This window comes from Camelus dromedarius, chromosome 29 (assembly GCF_036321535.1).
Source record: "Camelus dromedarius isolate mCamDro1 chromosome 29, mCamDro1.pat, whole genome shotgun sequence".
In the NCBI taxonomy this organism is placed as follows: Eukaryota; Metazoa; Chordata; class Mammalia; order Artiodactyla; family Camelidae; genus Camelus; species Camelus dromedarius.
In genome coordinates, this window is record NC_087464.1 from 17,753,528 (window position 1) to 17,767,510 (window position 13,983).

Genomic DNA, 13,983 nt, shown 5'->3' on the forward strand with positions numbered 1-13,983 from the left:
CTCCGCTGTACACGGCTGTATGCTCATAGGACCTGCAGGCCTTTGTGGTCGGTGAGTCCAGCCCTCTTCTAGCTGTGAACCCCTCCAGATCTCTGCCAGCCTGGGAGGAGTGTGAGCCTCCAGACAGCCTTCCACTGTGGACACAATGTTCTTTTTACATTGAACCCTAATCTTTCGTTTCTCCCTCATGCAGGTCTCTCTTCCCCTTAAATGCCAGCCAGGTGGGTTTCTTGGTTTCCCCAGTTCAAATAGCTCACTCCTGCCTAGGGGCCACATGGCTGCCTCTGCCGGGAGTGTCCCTGCATCCAGATTCTCAGTCCTCAGCCCTTCCCCCAATTCAGGTCTCAGTTCAAATGTCCACTCTATCCAAGATCAGCCCCCATCTCCACCATGTGCGCTATTTCATTATGTTTCTTTTCCCTTCATAGCACTGTATTTTATGCATTTGTTTTCTTGGCTTTTGTTTATTTCCCCACTCGACTGTCAGCTCTATAAGGGCAGAAAATTTGTGTCTAGTTCACCAACGTGCAGGCACCGCCTACGGTGCTCAATACTTGTTGAATGAGTGATGATAAACCTTGGTTGGGCTAAGAAAGCAAATCTGAGCTCTACCATTTATTTGCTTATCCTCCACTCGTCCATCATTCACTTTCAATCATAGCGTTCCGGCTATTGTCCATGGGAAAACCTAAAATTAAGGCTCCTGTGATGTCACGAATTCTGACCTTCTCTCCAGACTCCACGTCTTTCCTAAGCTGTGTCACTGAGTCAGGTATTGAGGCCTCTCATGCCCAGCAAATGCCCCCCTGACTTACTCAGTTACGCCTGAGGCTTCCGGCGTTTCTGCTGGGGTCAGCTCCACTGTGTACGAGTCCACAGGATTCAGGTTCCCAGACTCCCAGCAGATCAGTGCAGCCTCTTCGCAGCTCCTTATCTCTTTGCTTTTTATAATGGGGGGAGAAGGCGCTAAATGCAGGGGAAAGGGAGACATGAGTAACCGCTGTGTCTGTATCCAGCCCTGCGGTCCTGAGCAGGGGCAGACATCACAGGCACCCTCTTCCCACAAGAGATTCAGTACAATAAAAAGCAAACCAGGTGCTATAGACTGAGTATTTGTGTCCCCCTCTAATCCATATGTTGAAACCCATTCCCCAGTGTGACGGTATCTGGAGTCTTTGGGAAGTGATTCAGTCATGAGAGTCGAAGGGGGTTATTATACAACAAAACCCAAAGAGCTCCCTTACCCCTTTCTGCCCTGTGATGACACAGCAAAAGACAGTTGACTATGGACCAAGAAGGGTTCCCCCCAGACACTGAATCTGTGGGCACCTTCATCTTGGACTTCCCAGCCTTCAGAACCATGAGAAATAAATTTCTGTTGCTTAAAAGCCACCCAATCTGTAGTGTTCTGTTACAGCGGCCCGAACGGACTAAAACGCCAGGTCTTCAGATGTTCCTGGAGTGGAGGGCGGATGGCTGCAAGGTTCAAACGGTACTGTGTCTGGGAGGAGTAGTTTTTAGTATTTTGAGACCAGCTATGAGAGAATGTCCCTGCCATATCAGGCATATAGACTTGGAGTATTAAATGTAAGAAAAAAAATACAGAGTTATTCTTGCCCTTCCAGGTAAAATCAAGAGCCTGCCTGTCACACCAAGAAAAGCCATGACTCCTACGTCCCCTTCAGTGAAGGTCCTGCTGCAGAACCGAGTGGCTCCGTTACCTGTCATGTATACTGCACACTCACTGGCGGGGCTGAGGCCAGCCCTGTTCTGAGCTGTGACCCAAAATTCATACTGGGTATTTGGCACAAGATTTGTCACTGAGCAATAGGTTTCTTTGACGGTCATTGTAAACTCTGGGGGGAGAAAAAAAGACAACAATTCAACCCTAAAATAGGCCAACTTGCTCCAAGTTCATTGCACTGTAATCTACTTTCCATGTAATAGATTACAGAACTGGCCACCAACTCTTCCCATCCCTGTATCCAGGCGCCTCCACAGTGTGACTTTGCTGATCCTTCCATTAAGAGGTTTGGTCTTTCTCATTATCCCTTGAAGCTGAGCTTAACCATATGACTTGCTTTGGCCAATGAGACCATAGCAAACATGGTGCAAGCAGAAATTTGGGAAGTGCTGGTGCATAGAGGCTTGTCGTCTTCCTGCCAGGAGTGCTTCTATCTCCATGTGAACACACCTGAGCCAGCCTTCTGGAGGATGAGGTCACATGGACAGAGGCCCCAGCCATTGCAGCTGAGGCCCCAGACATATGAGCAAGGCCATCCTAGCCCACTGAGCCCTACCCAAGCTGGCACAGACCAGAAGAACTGTCCAGCCAATGCACAGAATTATAAGAAATAATAAACGGCATTTAAAAAACTGAAGTATAGTTGATTTACAAGATTATGTAATTTCAGGTGTACAAAACCGCACTCCATTTAAAGTTATTATTATAAAATACTGGCTATATTCCCTTGTACAATGTAGCCTTGCAGCTTATTTATTTTATACAGAGTAGTTTGTGCTTCTTAATTCCCTACCGTTATCTTGCCCCTCCCAACAAACAAATGAATATAAATATTTGTCATTTTTTGCCAGTAAGTTCTGTACACGTGTGTGTCCGGGGTGTTGTTACACAGCAAAAGCTAACTAATACACCTCCAAACATCCCCAGACTCTTCAAAGGCAGTGACAAGTCATTCATCTACTCTCTGATATCAGTTCTTTTATAACAAAATGGTCCATTGAAAAGATCTTTATCGGTCACCAGGACACAGCCCCAATACAACAGCCTTTTCTGCAGAGAGTGCCAACAGGGTTGATTTGTGGCAAAAACTGATTAATCAGATCTGAATTTTTGGTCCCCAACCTCCTTTCAAATCTCCCCCTTTTCCTTCTATGCCTCTTTAGTTCTTATTCTGACCACCCTTGCCCTCCCTCATCATTGCTTAAACCTACTCTTACTTCTCACAAGAATTTTCCTTCCTTCATAGTCCCTGGGCAGTAAAAGCTCCCTTACCTTGGGCACTCAGAGCCCTCCACCCGCATGACCTGGCACAATGAGAAGAGCTCTGGGCAGGAAGCCTGCAGACTTGATTCTTGTCCTGGTTCTGCTGTAACTCATGGTGTCCCCACCAACAGCTCATTTCTCTCTAGCTCCCAGTTTCCTCATCCATAAAATGGAGATCTCTAAGTCCCTTTCCAGCAACCTCACTCTGACCCCATGTACACAAGACAGTCTGGGCCAGACTGGTCCTGATCCCTGATTCCTTCAGATGCTCAGCTGGGACGTCTCTGCGGTCAGACCCTCCCTTCTCAAAAGGAGAATGGTTTATCCATTATGGGAGGGGGGGATGCGGAGAGGCAGCTACTCCAGCCCTAACCCCACACCAACTGGCTCCATTCCTCTGGGAAGGGGATGGGCCAAGAGCTGCCCACAGCGGAGGCTGGGGACCATTCCCAGCCACTGGCTCCATCTGGGAATGTGGATCAGATCATAAGCAGCCCTTCCAGGCTGCAGATCCCTCATCCCCCATGGGGGTCTGCAGACTAACCCTCCAGTTTCTCCCAACACAGGGTTGCTCTGAGAACAGCCAACCTGCCCTCACATGCCAGAACCTGCTAGAATCCAGCCAGTCCAGCTGGGCCTTTTCTAGGAGGGGCATCCTCACCCTTCCTGCACACAGTGTGGCTAGAGACTCATCTCAAGGACAACTCTGACTCAATGGCTGTAGATACACTCCACAAACGTTAGCCTGGCTTCATGGTCCTCCCCAGTCAGACCCCAATGTGCCTCTCCAGCCCTTTCTGCCTGCATCCCAGCCTCTGTAGTTCCTGGATTATGACAGCTCCAAGGAGCTAGGTGTGCAGATTCATCCCGTCTCTACCTTCCCAACTGCCAAGAAGGCAGGGCCCTGGTCTCTAAGGGGCCTTAGCCGTTCTGGAGCATGACTCTGTTCCTGGCGGAGCCTCACCTGCTCGGTCCCTCCCAGGTGAGCTGTCCCGCACTGGCCGGTAGGACAGCTGATAGCTCTCCACGGTGTCATCGGAGTATATGCTCCAGCACACTCGGACCGAGGAACCCGTGGCTGAGTTGGGGGCCTGTGGGTTTATCACTGGAGCAGAAGGAGCTAGAAAAGGAAAATGGAGAAAAGCAAAAGCAAATGAGGAGGTTTAAGTAGGCAAGTTGAATGGAAATGGCCCCTTTTACAGGACTACCGACCCCCCAGTGCATCCATGGGCTTTAGGAATGGAAGGGAAATACCCGGAGTGGGCAGGGATGGGAAGGCCGAACCTCCCAACCACGAGCCTCAAGCAACAACCGGTATGTCCATTCCGGCTTTGGCCTATCCACATGAGCTTGGGGGGGCGGGGTCAGTGACAGCTACCGAGGCCGGGATATGGTTCATGAGTCCTGCCCGAGGTATGGGTCCTCTGACCCTTCCACGCACAGCCAGGACCACAGCACTGCTGCTTGCAGCTCTGGAGTGAATGAAGGAGTGAAAGAAGCCTTCAACAGGGCTCTGCTTTCTCTGGGGGATCCGTCCAACAACCATCTCCTTTACTACAATGAGAGAAGGTTGGGTTTGGCCAAATTGTGCTTTTCAGATCCAGCTTCTTTAGAGTTCATCTACTGAGTTAATTCTTTTCTTCTCTGTAAGTGAATACCTCTGCCTCCCCCATCCCCATACAGACTCACACACAACTGAGAAGCATTCCTTGTTTCTCTTCCGTAATTCTTCTCCCACAGCCCATAATTCTTCTCCCATGGCAGCACCTCCCTCCACCCCAGGCTTCGTTTCAAATGCTAAAATCGTTCGGTCCAGGTAAGGCTTAAAGGAATGTACTCAGCCTCTCCTTTCTGGAAGATCCTAACATGACAAAGGTGAGAAGAAGAGAAAGAATCTGCATCCCTAGTGATGGAGTTCAGGATGCACAGAAAATACCCTACTACACCCTGCAAAGAATAGCCCCACCTGGGGATGCAGTAAGAGGAGGGGTAACTCCGGATGCAAGCAGGAGAGCGATGGGCTGCATGGGACCTGAACACAGGAGGGTGAGGAAAAATCTCTATGTTTCTCAAGCACCGACTTGGCTGATACTACTTTTCCTTTCCAAACGACTGGGCCTGATTATGCAGGCAGCACCATCCCAAGGAATCACAGCTCAGTGAAATCTCCCCTTGATCCAGTGAGTCTAAGAATGGCCTCCAAGATTTATGATTAAGGATGTTCACTGAGGTATGGTTTGTAACAGTGAAAAACCTAGAAACAACTAGACATCCAATAGTTGAGGAGTAAGTAAACAAATTAAGGTATACAGCCATGAAAATTATGTAGAAGAATTTATCAGCATGAGAAAATATTTATCACAATTGTTTTGCTAGAAAAAGCAGATTACAAAAAAGAATGATTCCATTTTTATTTTAAAAAATCCGTGTAAAGGAAAAACCTAAAATGATACATACAACATTGTTTATAATGTTGTTGGGTGTTGGTGAGAAAGGGAAGGTGAGCAGTCCAAAAAAGCTGAGTTCTAGCATTATTCTTAGAAATTAGTAATCACAATAAGATTTCTAAGAGCTATATGGCACCATGTGACATACTGTACATACATAATCTCATTTATTTCTCATCATGTCACCATGAGTCATTATTATGTCCATTTTACAGATAAGGAAACCAAGGCTCAGAGAGGTTAGGTAAGCACTCTGGGGTCACACAGCTAGAAGTGGCAGGGCTGGGATTCTCATCAGCTCCATAGGATTCCAAAGCCCATCTCTTAACCACTATGGAACATAAATGCAACACTCAAGGAAATAAAATTCAGGATATTTTCTTGGAGTAAATTAGGCACAGAGCAGGTGGGCGGGTTACCAACAAAATATTTCAAGGCTTCCTGAGGCCAGATGATAGCACCCTGCAGAGAAAGGGTGGGCATTTACCCTGGAAAAGTCAGCCTCCGTTCCAGCCCTTATGAGCCATAAAGATAAAATTATGAAGCTCATGAAGTTAAAGGGGAAAAATATCTTGTTTCTAAATGTTTATGATTTTTTTTAGCCATCGAAGTCTCTAACTCAAAGCTCAGGGAAAGCAAAACATGTTTGAAGGTTGTGCGGTGGCGAGATACGCACCTGGGATGGTGTTAATGGAGCCCATCAGCTGCTCCACATCAGAGAAGTCCAGGGTCTGGTCTTCAAAGTCAGGCTGTGCCGAGATTTCCACGTCCGTTTCGGTTTTGAGGAATTTTCCGAGTCTGTCGGTGTAAAAAGCACGCTAACAAGAATGGAGGGGTATTCTCCTCAGGGGTCGCTGGTGATTAGTAAAGAGGGCCTCTTGGCTGAACTTTTTTTTTAAATTGAGTTATAGTCAGTTTACAATGTTGTGTCAATTTCTGGTGTACAGCACAATTCTTCAGTAATACATGAGTATACATATATTCATTTTCATATTCTTTTTCACCATGTTGGCTGAAATTTCATTTCCTTATTTTAACACGCCGTGGGCTGCCTTCTGACTTCTGCTTCAGTGACTGACCTACGAGGTCACCAATGCAGATGGGCAGGGTTGCTTTCCAACTTCAAGGAGAGGAGAAGGGGTGGGGCTGTGTAAGAGGGTGGGAGGCAGGGGGAGGTGTGCACCAGCAAGCTCCAGATTCACACCCCTGGAATCCTCAGATGCTGACCTGGAAGCCCCCACCCCATGGCACCCCAGGCACCAAAGACATCCAGCCTCTCTGGGGCTTCCTTCTCCACATGGCCAAGTGCCCTCGAGTCAATGACTGTGCCAGGGACTCTGGGGCTTCTGCACCTGCTCCTGGCAGTCACAGGGTTTATAAGTGGCAGAGGCGGAATTTGAAACCGGGTCTGCCATTGCCAAAACGCATGCTCTCAACCCTTACATTATTAAGCTTCAGTGTTTGTGTTGCTTTGCAGACATTGTCTTATTTTATTGCCACAAAATTATTCCTGTTTGTAGATAAGGAAGATGGGTCCTAGACTGGTTGGACTTGCCCAAGGTCATGGGGGTAGCAAGATTTGAACTCCTGTCTGACTCTATAATGTGCACGCTTTCTGCAGCACACAGTCTGGGTCCTGGCCCAGCTGGGGGATGCTTGGGATGCTCTCGGGATCTCGGTTCCTCCTAGTGAAAGGAGGGGCTCTGGGAGGACATCTGACCCTGGGCTTGCTGGCTGGGCCTTGTCATACGCTCCCTTTCAGCTCTGAGATTCTGAGATTTGTTACTAGGGGGTCCTTGTGACCCCACACTGTCATTCCAAAGCCAGCCCTACTTACTCTTAGTAAGTACTTACTGGGAGCATATAACCAAGTGGAACTGAGTCTATTTGTATATCTAGAGGTAAAAGGAACAGTAAGAGCAAACACATGTCAGAACAAAACTATTACCTGTCAGCCATAGCCACAGCATCCTAAAAAAGGAGGAGAAAGGGAGAAAATATTATACTGATTTTGGAAATAAATTTGTATTTCAAACTATATATTACTATAGACATATTTAAAAACTTGGAAATTAGGAAAAAGGAAAAAATCAGCCATACCCCACAGCCTAACAAAAGCCACTCATGACGTCTGTGCAGTGTTTTCCATGCTACTGCTTTTCCTCAGTAACATTACGTAAGCACTTTCCATGTTACAGATGGTCTTTTGGACCCTCAGTTTGAAAGACTATGTAACAGTTCATTGAATGGAAACTCCATCATTTACTCTATTGTTGGACATTTTGGTTGTTTCCAATTTCTTATCATCATAAATAACATTGAAGACATCTTTACACAATTCACTGCCTCCATATTCTGGATTGTGTCTCTGAGCTACACTGGTATTGTGGAACCACTGGTTCAAAAGGGCTGCATGTTGAGGGCTCTAACAGTGCCTGCCAGCCAGCTGTCCAGCTTGTCATGGCTTCCTCACCCCAAGCGTGGCAGCAAGGAGGTGCTGTTGGACTTTGAGGGACCACTATGGGGCGTGGCCAATACAAAGGCTGTATTTGGCAACTAGGAAGCTCTGGAGGCTTGTGAAGAAAGGAGACTCCAGCTCTGACTGAGACTGAAATTTCTACAGTCCAATGCATGCGGACTTGGGGTCAGACTGAAGTAGATTTCAAGGAAATCAAGAAATGGATTCTTTAATAATTTCCATCGCTAATTATCAGAGAAATCAAATCAAAACTACAGTAAGGTATCACTCCACACTGGTCAGAATGGCCATCATTAAAATGTCTACAAATAAACGCTGGAGAGGGTGTGGAGAAAAGAGAGCCCTCCTATACTGTTGGTGGGAATGTAAATTGGTGCAGCCACTATGGAAAACAGTATGGAGTTCCTTAAAAAACTAAAAACAGAGTTGCCATTTTATCTGGTAATTCTACTCCTGGGCATATATCCAGAGGAAACTCTAATTTGAAAATATGCACACACCCCAATGTTCATAGCAGCACTATTTACAATAGCTAAGACATGGACACAACCTAAATGTCCACTGACGATGAATGGATAAAGAAGATGTGATACACACACACACACACACACACACACACACACACAGGAATACTACTCAGCCATAAAAAGGAATGGAATAATGCCATTTGCAGTAACATGGATGGACCTAGAGATTATCATACTAAGTGAAGTCAGTCAGAGAAAGACAAATACCATATGATATTACTTATACGTGGAATCTAAAATATGATACAAATGAACTTATTTACAGAACAGAAACAGACTTATAGCCATAGAAAACAAACTTATGGTTACCAAAAGGGAAAAGGGGTGGAGGAGGGTAAATTAGGAATCTGGGGTTAGCAGATACAAACTACTATATATAAAATAGATAAAAAGGGAGGTGGGTGTAGCTCAGTGGTAGTGTGTGCTTAGCATGCAAAAGGTCCTGTGTTCAGAGATAGATAGATAGATAGATAGGTAACTTTGCTGTACACCAGAAACTAACACAACATTGGAAACAACTATGTGTCAATTAAAAAAAATAAGTGGATTTTTTTGCATGTCTGAGTTTATGAAGTAAGATTTATAACTGCTGTACTTGTAACTGGAAAACTGGAGGTGACTTTTTAGTTTGGACAACTTTCTCCCTAGAGCTCCAAGAGGCCATCTGAGATGGCCAGAAACTTCTCAGAGCACTGTTTTTGCCCCACTCCAGGATGAGGAGACAGATCTCTGGGTAACCAGGACAGAGGAATAAAACCTCTGGTGTTACCTGAGCAACGGTGGAGGGAAGAGTCTGCTGTGTGTGAGCCTGCTCGGCCACTCATGGCAAAGCTGTGCAGAGAGATGAGGGATGTGTTGTCATGGTGATACATCCAGTGGAACCAAATGGAGCTTAACCGTAAAAGTCAATTCCAACACCTCCAGGCAGAGGGCGGACAATCTAACCTACTCCAGCCATAACTTGTCATTTCAGTTCAGTAGTTCATTTCACTTCATTACTGACCTTTATGAAATCAACCTTCTCTTCGTGACACATCTCCTCTATTGTTTCCATCAGCTCTTTGCAGGTATCAAGATTTTCTCCACAGGTGACCAGCTGTCCATACAAGGCTTCCAGCTTCTCTTTCTTTTTCTCCCCTAGGGCTTGTATTTTTTCTTCGTATTTTTGAGCAAGTGTTTCCAAGATCTCATTGTAATGTGACTCAAAGTTTTTTTCTTGTCTTCCAAAATTCTCCTGCAAGACAGTTGACCTAAGTCATCATTTCAGTGCATGTATGTTGACTACAGAGTCATGTAGGTCATGAAAATGTATCTACCCAGAGATGTTTTAATCCCTCCCTGTTGTCTTAACATCTCTTGCCAGGATGCTGTGGTGGACGTAGTGGGAGCTAGGAGTAGGCGTCTCCAGCTAGAACCCCAGGTAAAACCTTAACAGAAAGTACTACTTTCTCTCCTGGTAGCATTTTGCAATCTTCCTCCCCATTCCTCTTCCCCACCCCATCCCACCTCCTTCTGTTTTAGCCACCTCCCATCACCATGACAACCAACCAGGAAGATTATCAGTGATGAGTAAGCCTACCACTGGAAGGCTGGACCTTAACATGGAGATCTTTGCCCTGGGAGATTCCCACCTATCTTTCCCTCCTGAGCTCTCAACATCGCATGACACTCACCTCCACTCCCTGCTGCTTGGATTATGCAAACATCAGGATCACACACATTCTCATACCAACTAAGGAAAAGCTTCAGGGGAAGGGGAATAAGGGTTATGGCCAAAAGGTACTGCCTAATAGAAGAGAAAGGGCAGGAAGGCAGAGGGAGGGTTGTGACAATACTCAATCCTGGAACGCAATGGATAAGAAACATTAAACAAAGCAAATCAACTCCTGGTCCCCCTTAATTAGACTGGAAGGCCAGGAGAGCTCTGCGGGTTCTGACTGATGTCATCCTCAACAGCTAACAGAGATATTTCCAAAGAAGAGGCTCAACCATTCAGGGAGTATATACTGAGCACCTACCATGTGCATAAGACTTCTCAGAATGGTGAAGCAGAGGGAAAAGCAGTAGGTAACCCCCTCCTCGTTTTGAGGAGGAAGAGCTCAGAGTCCTCACTGAGGGTGAAGACACTTTGACGTGAGTGAGCTGGCAGGACAGGGTGTGGGCAAGCTTTGTCCTGACTGTTACACTCTTACCCCTCCTACCACCCGCCACCTGTGCTTAGAAGTGGAAGGGCCCGACTCTTCTCTGTGCCTTCCACAAGGAATTAGTGCAATAGCTCTCCCCCCTTTTAAGACTGGGGAAGAAAGTCTAGCTTCAAAGGAATGGGGCCCAGGGCTTAGTTAGTTCACATGAGGTGTTCTGTTGATACAACCTGAGGCTGCATTAATAGAAGTAGAGCGTCCACATGAAGAGAGGGGACACAAAGTCCTCTGGGCCTTAGTCCTGGCCCACCTCATCTGGAAGGCTAGACTGAGTGCTGGCACCCCAGCAGTAGACCTCACACCTACTAGGCACACCCAGCGGACCGTGACATGTTTGATGACAGGCACAGAAATGTATTAATCTTGTGAGAAACAGGTAACAGTTGAGGAAAATAACACTTATGAATGATAGGATGGGTGTCTTGCAAAGCCTTATCGAGGCTGGCCCGTGAAAGAGCCCTACCTTGCAGTAGGACTGGGGATATAAAGACATGGAAGACCCAGCCTCCAAATGAGAGCTTAAGTTTCAGTAGGGAATGCTGATGGGGAATCACTTCCACCATGGTATGGGAGGGCAGAGGAAGGGTGAGGGGAGAGGGGCAGTACTGATACCATTATGTTCCAGCGCCAGACACAGGCGCTGACCCAGCCACTGATGGGAGCAATGCATGTCTCATGGGCCATTAAGCATGCTCTTACCTCCACGGTGATGAAAACTTCCTCCAAGTGACTTGCAAAATTTTCCATCTCAATAATCTGCTTCTCCAGTTTGAACATGTTTTTGTGGATTTCATCCTATCAAATAGAGGAGTGTGAGAAGAAATTAACGCTATATCTGTCCTCTCTTTCTTTTGTAGGAGGCATTTTAGATTCATTTCCTGCCTACGTACTTAAGATACAAATGCAATATCAAGAGAAAGAAGAACAAGGGAGACCTATTTACCTTGGCGCTTTCCAGTGCTTTGTTGAGTGGCGTCACCTCATGTTCCTTGTGTTCATCAAAAGCCTTCTCCAACGTTCTTATGGGGGTTTTGCAAGTGACACAGAAGACGTCAGCAGCTTCCTCTTCGTCCTCCTCCTCTGGGATGACATAGCATTCATATTCCTCGCTGGCACGGCCATGGGCGTACCTGTAGGCTTCCCGCAAGTCCTGGCACTGGCCTGCTGAGCCCCATCCCCCGAAGCCCAGGTCCTCAGCCTTAGCAGCCTCACCACTAAGTCTCCAGTCTCTCTGCTCCTTGGCAGGTTCTATCCCTGTCATCACGTAAGGAGGATATTCCGAAACCTCTATTCTGGGCATGGTTTCATCAATAAACTCATCCCCTAATTCGTGATCATCTTCGAGTCCGTATAAATGGACAAACTCATCCACTTCCTCTTCAAGGTCTCTTTGAGTCTTCCCTTTCACAGCCCCTCTGGGCTCATTGGTCATTTCAGCTTGGACTGCTTCTCTTCCCATCCGAGTGTTTTCTTCTGGGAAGATGGGCAGTCTGTCTTCAGAGTCGTATAGATCCATGTGATAAAAGTGGAAGTCCTTGGGAGCAGCAGATCTGCCCAGTCCTGGTGTCTCCCCCATTTCCTCCTCCATTGAGTTCTGGAGGCTCTGGGCAGCACCCCTGCACAAGACGGGGCCTTCCTGGACAGGTAATAGTGGCTATCCCGGGTCCTAGAACACAGAAACCCATTTCTGAGAAGGTTGTTGACGTACATGGTCATTAGATTGGGCTCAACTTAATTAGAACTAAAAAAAAAATCATCTGAGCAGCTTAGTTGCGGTTTTACTTAAAACAATCTGTAAAAGAGGTTTGTTTTCCACAGGAGGATGGGCTTCCTAAGCTTAAAAGAGACAGGGGAAATTATGAAAAACACAAATTGATTTGACTAACAAACAACTCCTATACATTTAAAAAAAACCCAAAATCTCAAAAGGCAAAATAATGGGAAGTATCTCAGGCAATTATTATTAAATAATAATTATATAAATTAACTGAAAAGAAAAATCTCAATAGATTACTGTGCAGTGATAATTCACAAAATAATTACCTTTGCATACAATAGTACCTGTATAAACATTTGGAAAATAGTACCTGTATAAACAGAGAACGAGTAAGATGCCATTTTGCCTTTTGATACCCAAGGCTGGGGAAGGGTACAGTGAAGTGAGTACTCTCATATGTTGTTGGTTAGAATGTTCATGGCCCCACCTTTCTGGAGAACAAATTTGGAAACATGGATCAAGAGCCTTTAAAATATTCACACTCTTTAACCTACTAATCTTCTTCCAGGACCCTAAGGAAAAAATCTCAAATACAGGGGAAAAATTACTTCTATATATAAATGTCCACCACAAAATTTTTCACAACAGCAGAAAAAAATTGTAAAGCCCTAATGATTAGAAGAATGGTTAAGTAAACTAGGATATGTACACTCTACAGAATATAAAGTAGCCTTTAAAATACTAAGGAGAGCAAATATAACTTGGAAAAAGAGTTACAATATACTAGTAAGTAAAATAAACAGAATACTCATTATATATAGACTATGATGTCCACTATTTCAATGGCGATATGTCAAATCTAGAAAGATATAATAATAGTAGCAGTAAATACAATATTAGTAGCAGCTGCTATATATTGAGGACTTTGTGCTTTTTCTGTGCTAGGCAGTTTATACACATTCTTCTATGTGGTGGGCACTACTGTTATCCTCGTTTTACAGATGAGGAAACAGTGGTTCAGAGAGGATACCTTATGCAAGGTCACATGGCTAGTAACTTGCTGAACTGGGATCTGAACTTTAGTGTGAGTGGCGGCCATGACACGATGCCTCGCAGATATCCAACTACAGGAGGCATAACTGACCAGGCCTTTGGCTGCACTCTGAAGGTCACTGTTGCATTTGCATGAAGGATACGCTTCCCCATGGGCATCTCCCATCCAGTGACAAAGTACACCAGGGACACTAAAGCAGATCCATTTCTGATTGACACAAAACTACTCTCGTGGCAAATTTTGGCTGGAGGACTCCTTGACAGTCTTGCCAAACCTTTCTTAGGGTGCATGGAAGGCTAGGGTGATTCCTCCAAATCTTCCTTCCTTCTCTCCTTCACTGTGGGCCAGACTTGTATCACGGTCTGACAGCTCTCTAAGCCTTTCCTATCTTCCTCTGCTCTTTATCTTACACAGGTGTTTCCCCTAATACAATTATTTCATATCTAATCTCATTTGGTGCTCGCTTCTTGGAGGACCTCGATTACCAGTCTTTGGACTACAAAGTCCCTGCTAGCTCACACAGTATTTATCTTTCTCTGTCTGACTTATTT

The 13,983-nt window shown here is 45.7% G+C and overlaps 1 protein-coding gene across 3 annotated transcripts in view; it reads right to left on the reverse strand.

The window, feature by feature from the left end:
• The window catches only part of FSD2 (fibronectin type III and SPRY domain containing 2), a 36,377-nt gene that overhangs the window by 10,246 nt on the left and 12,148 nt on the right, over positions 1-13,983 (reverse strand). For all 3 annotated transcript variants that reach the window (XM_031440650.2, XM_010986809.3, XM_064480635.1), the window contains 8 exons: positions 11,605-12,327; positions 11,361-11,456; positions 9,464-9,694; positions 7,403-7,425; positions 6,131-6,252; positions 3,972-4,127; positions 1,722-1,856; positions 816-966 (listed from right to left, as the gene is read on the reverse strand). In XM_031440650.2, the coding sequence (XP_031296510.2) occupies positions 816-966; positions 1,722-1,856; positions 3,972-4,127; positions 6,131-6,252; positions 7,403-7,425; positions 9,464-9,694; positions 11,361-11,456; positions 11,605-12,249 (1,559 nt within the window). In that variant the 5' untranslated portion in view covers positions 12,250-12,327. The remainder of the gene's footprint in view (positions 1-815; positions 967-1,721; positions 1,857-3,971; positions 4,128-6,130; positions 6,253-7,402; positions 7,426-9,463; positions 9,695-11,360; positions 11,457-11,604; positions 12,328-13,983) is intronic.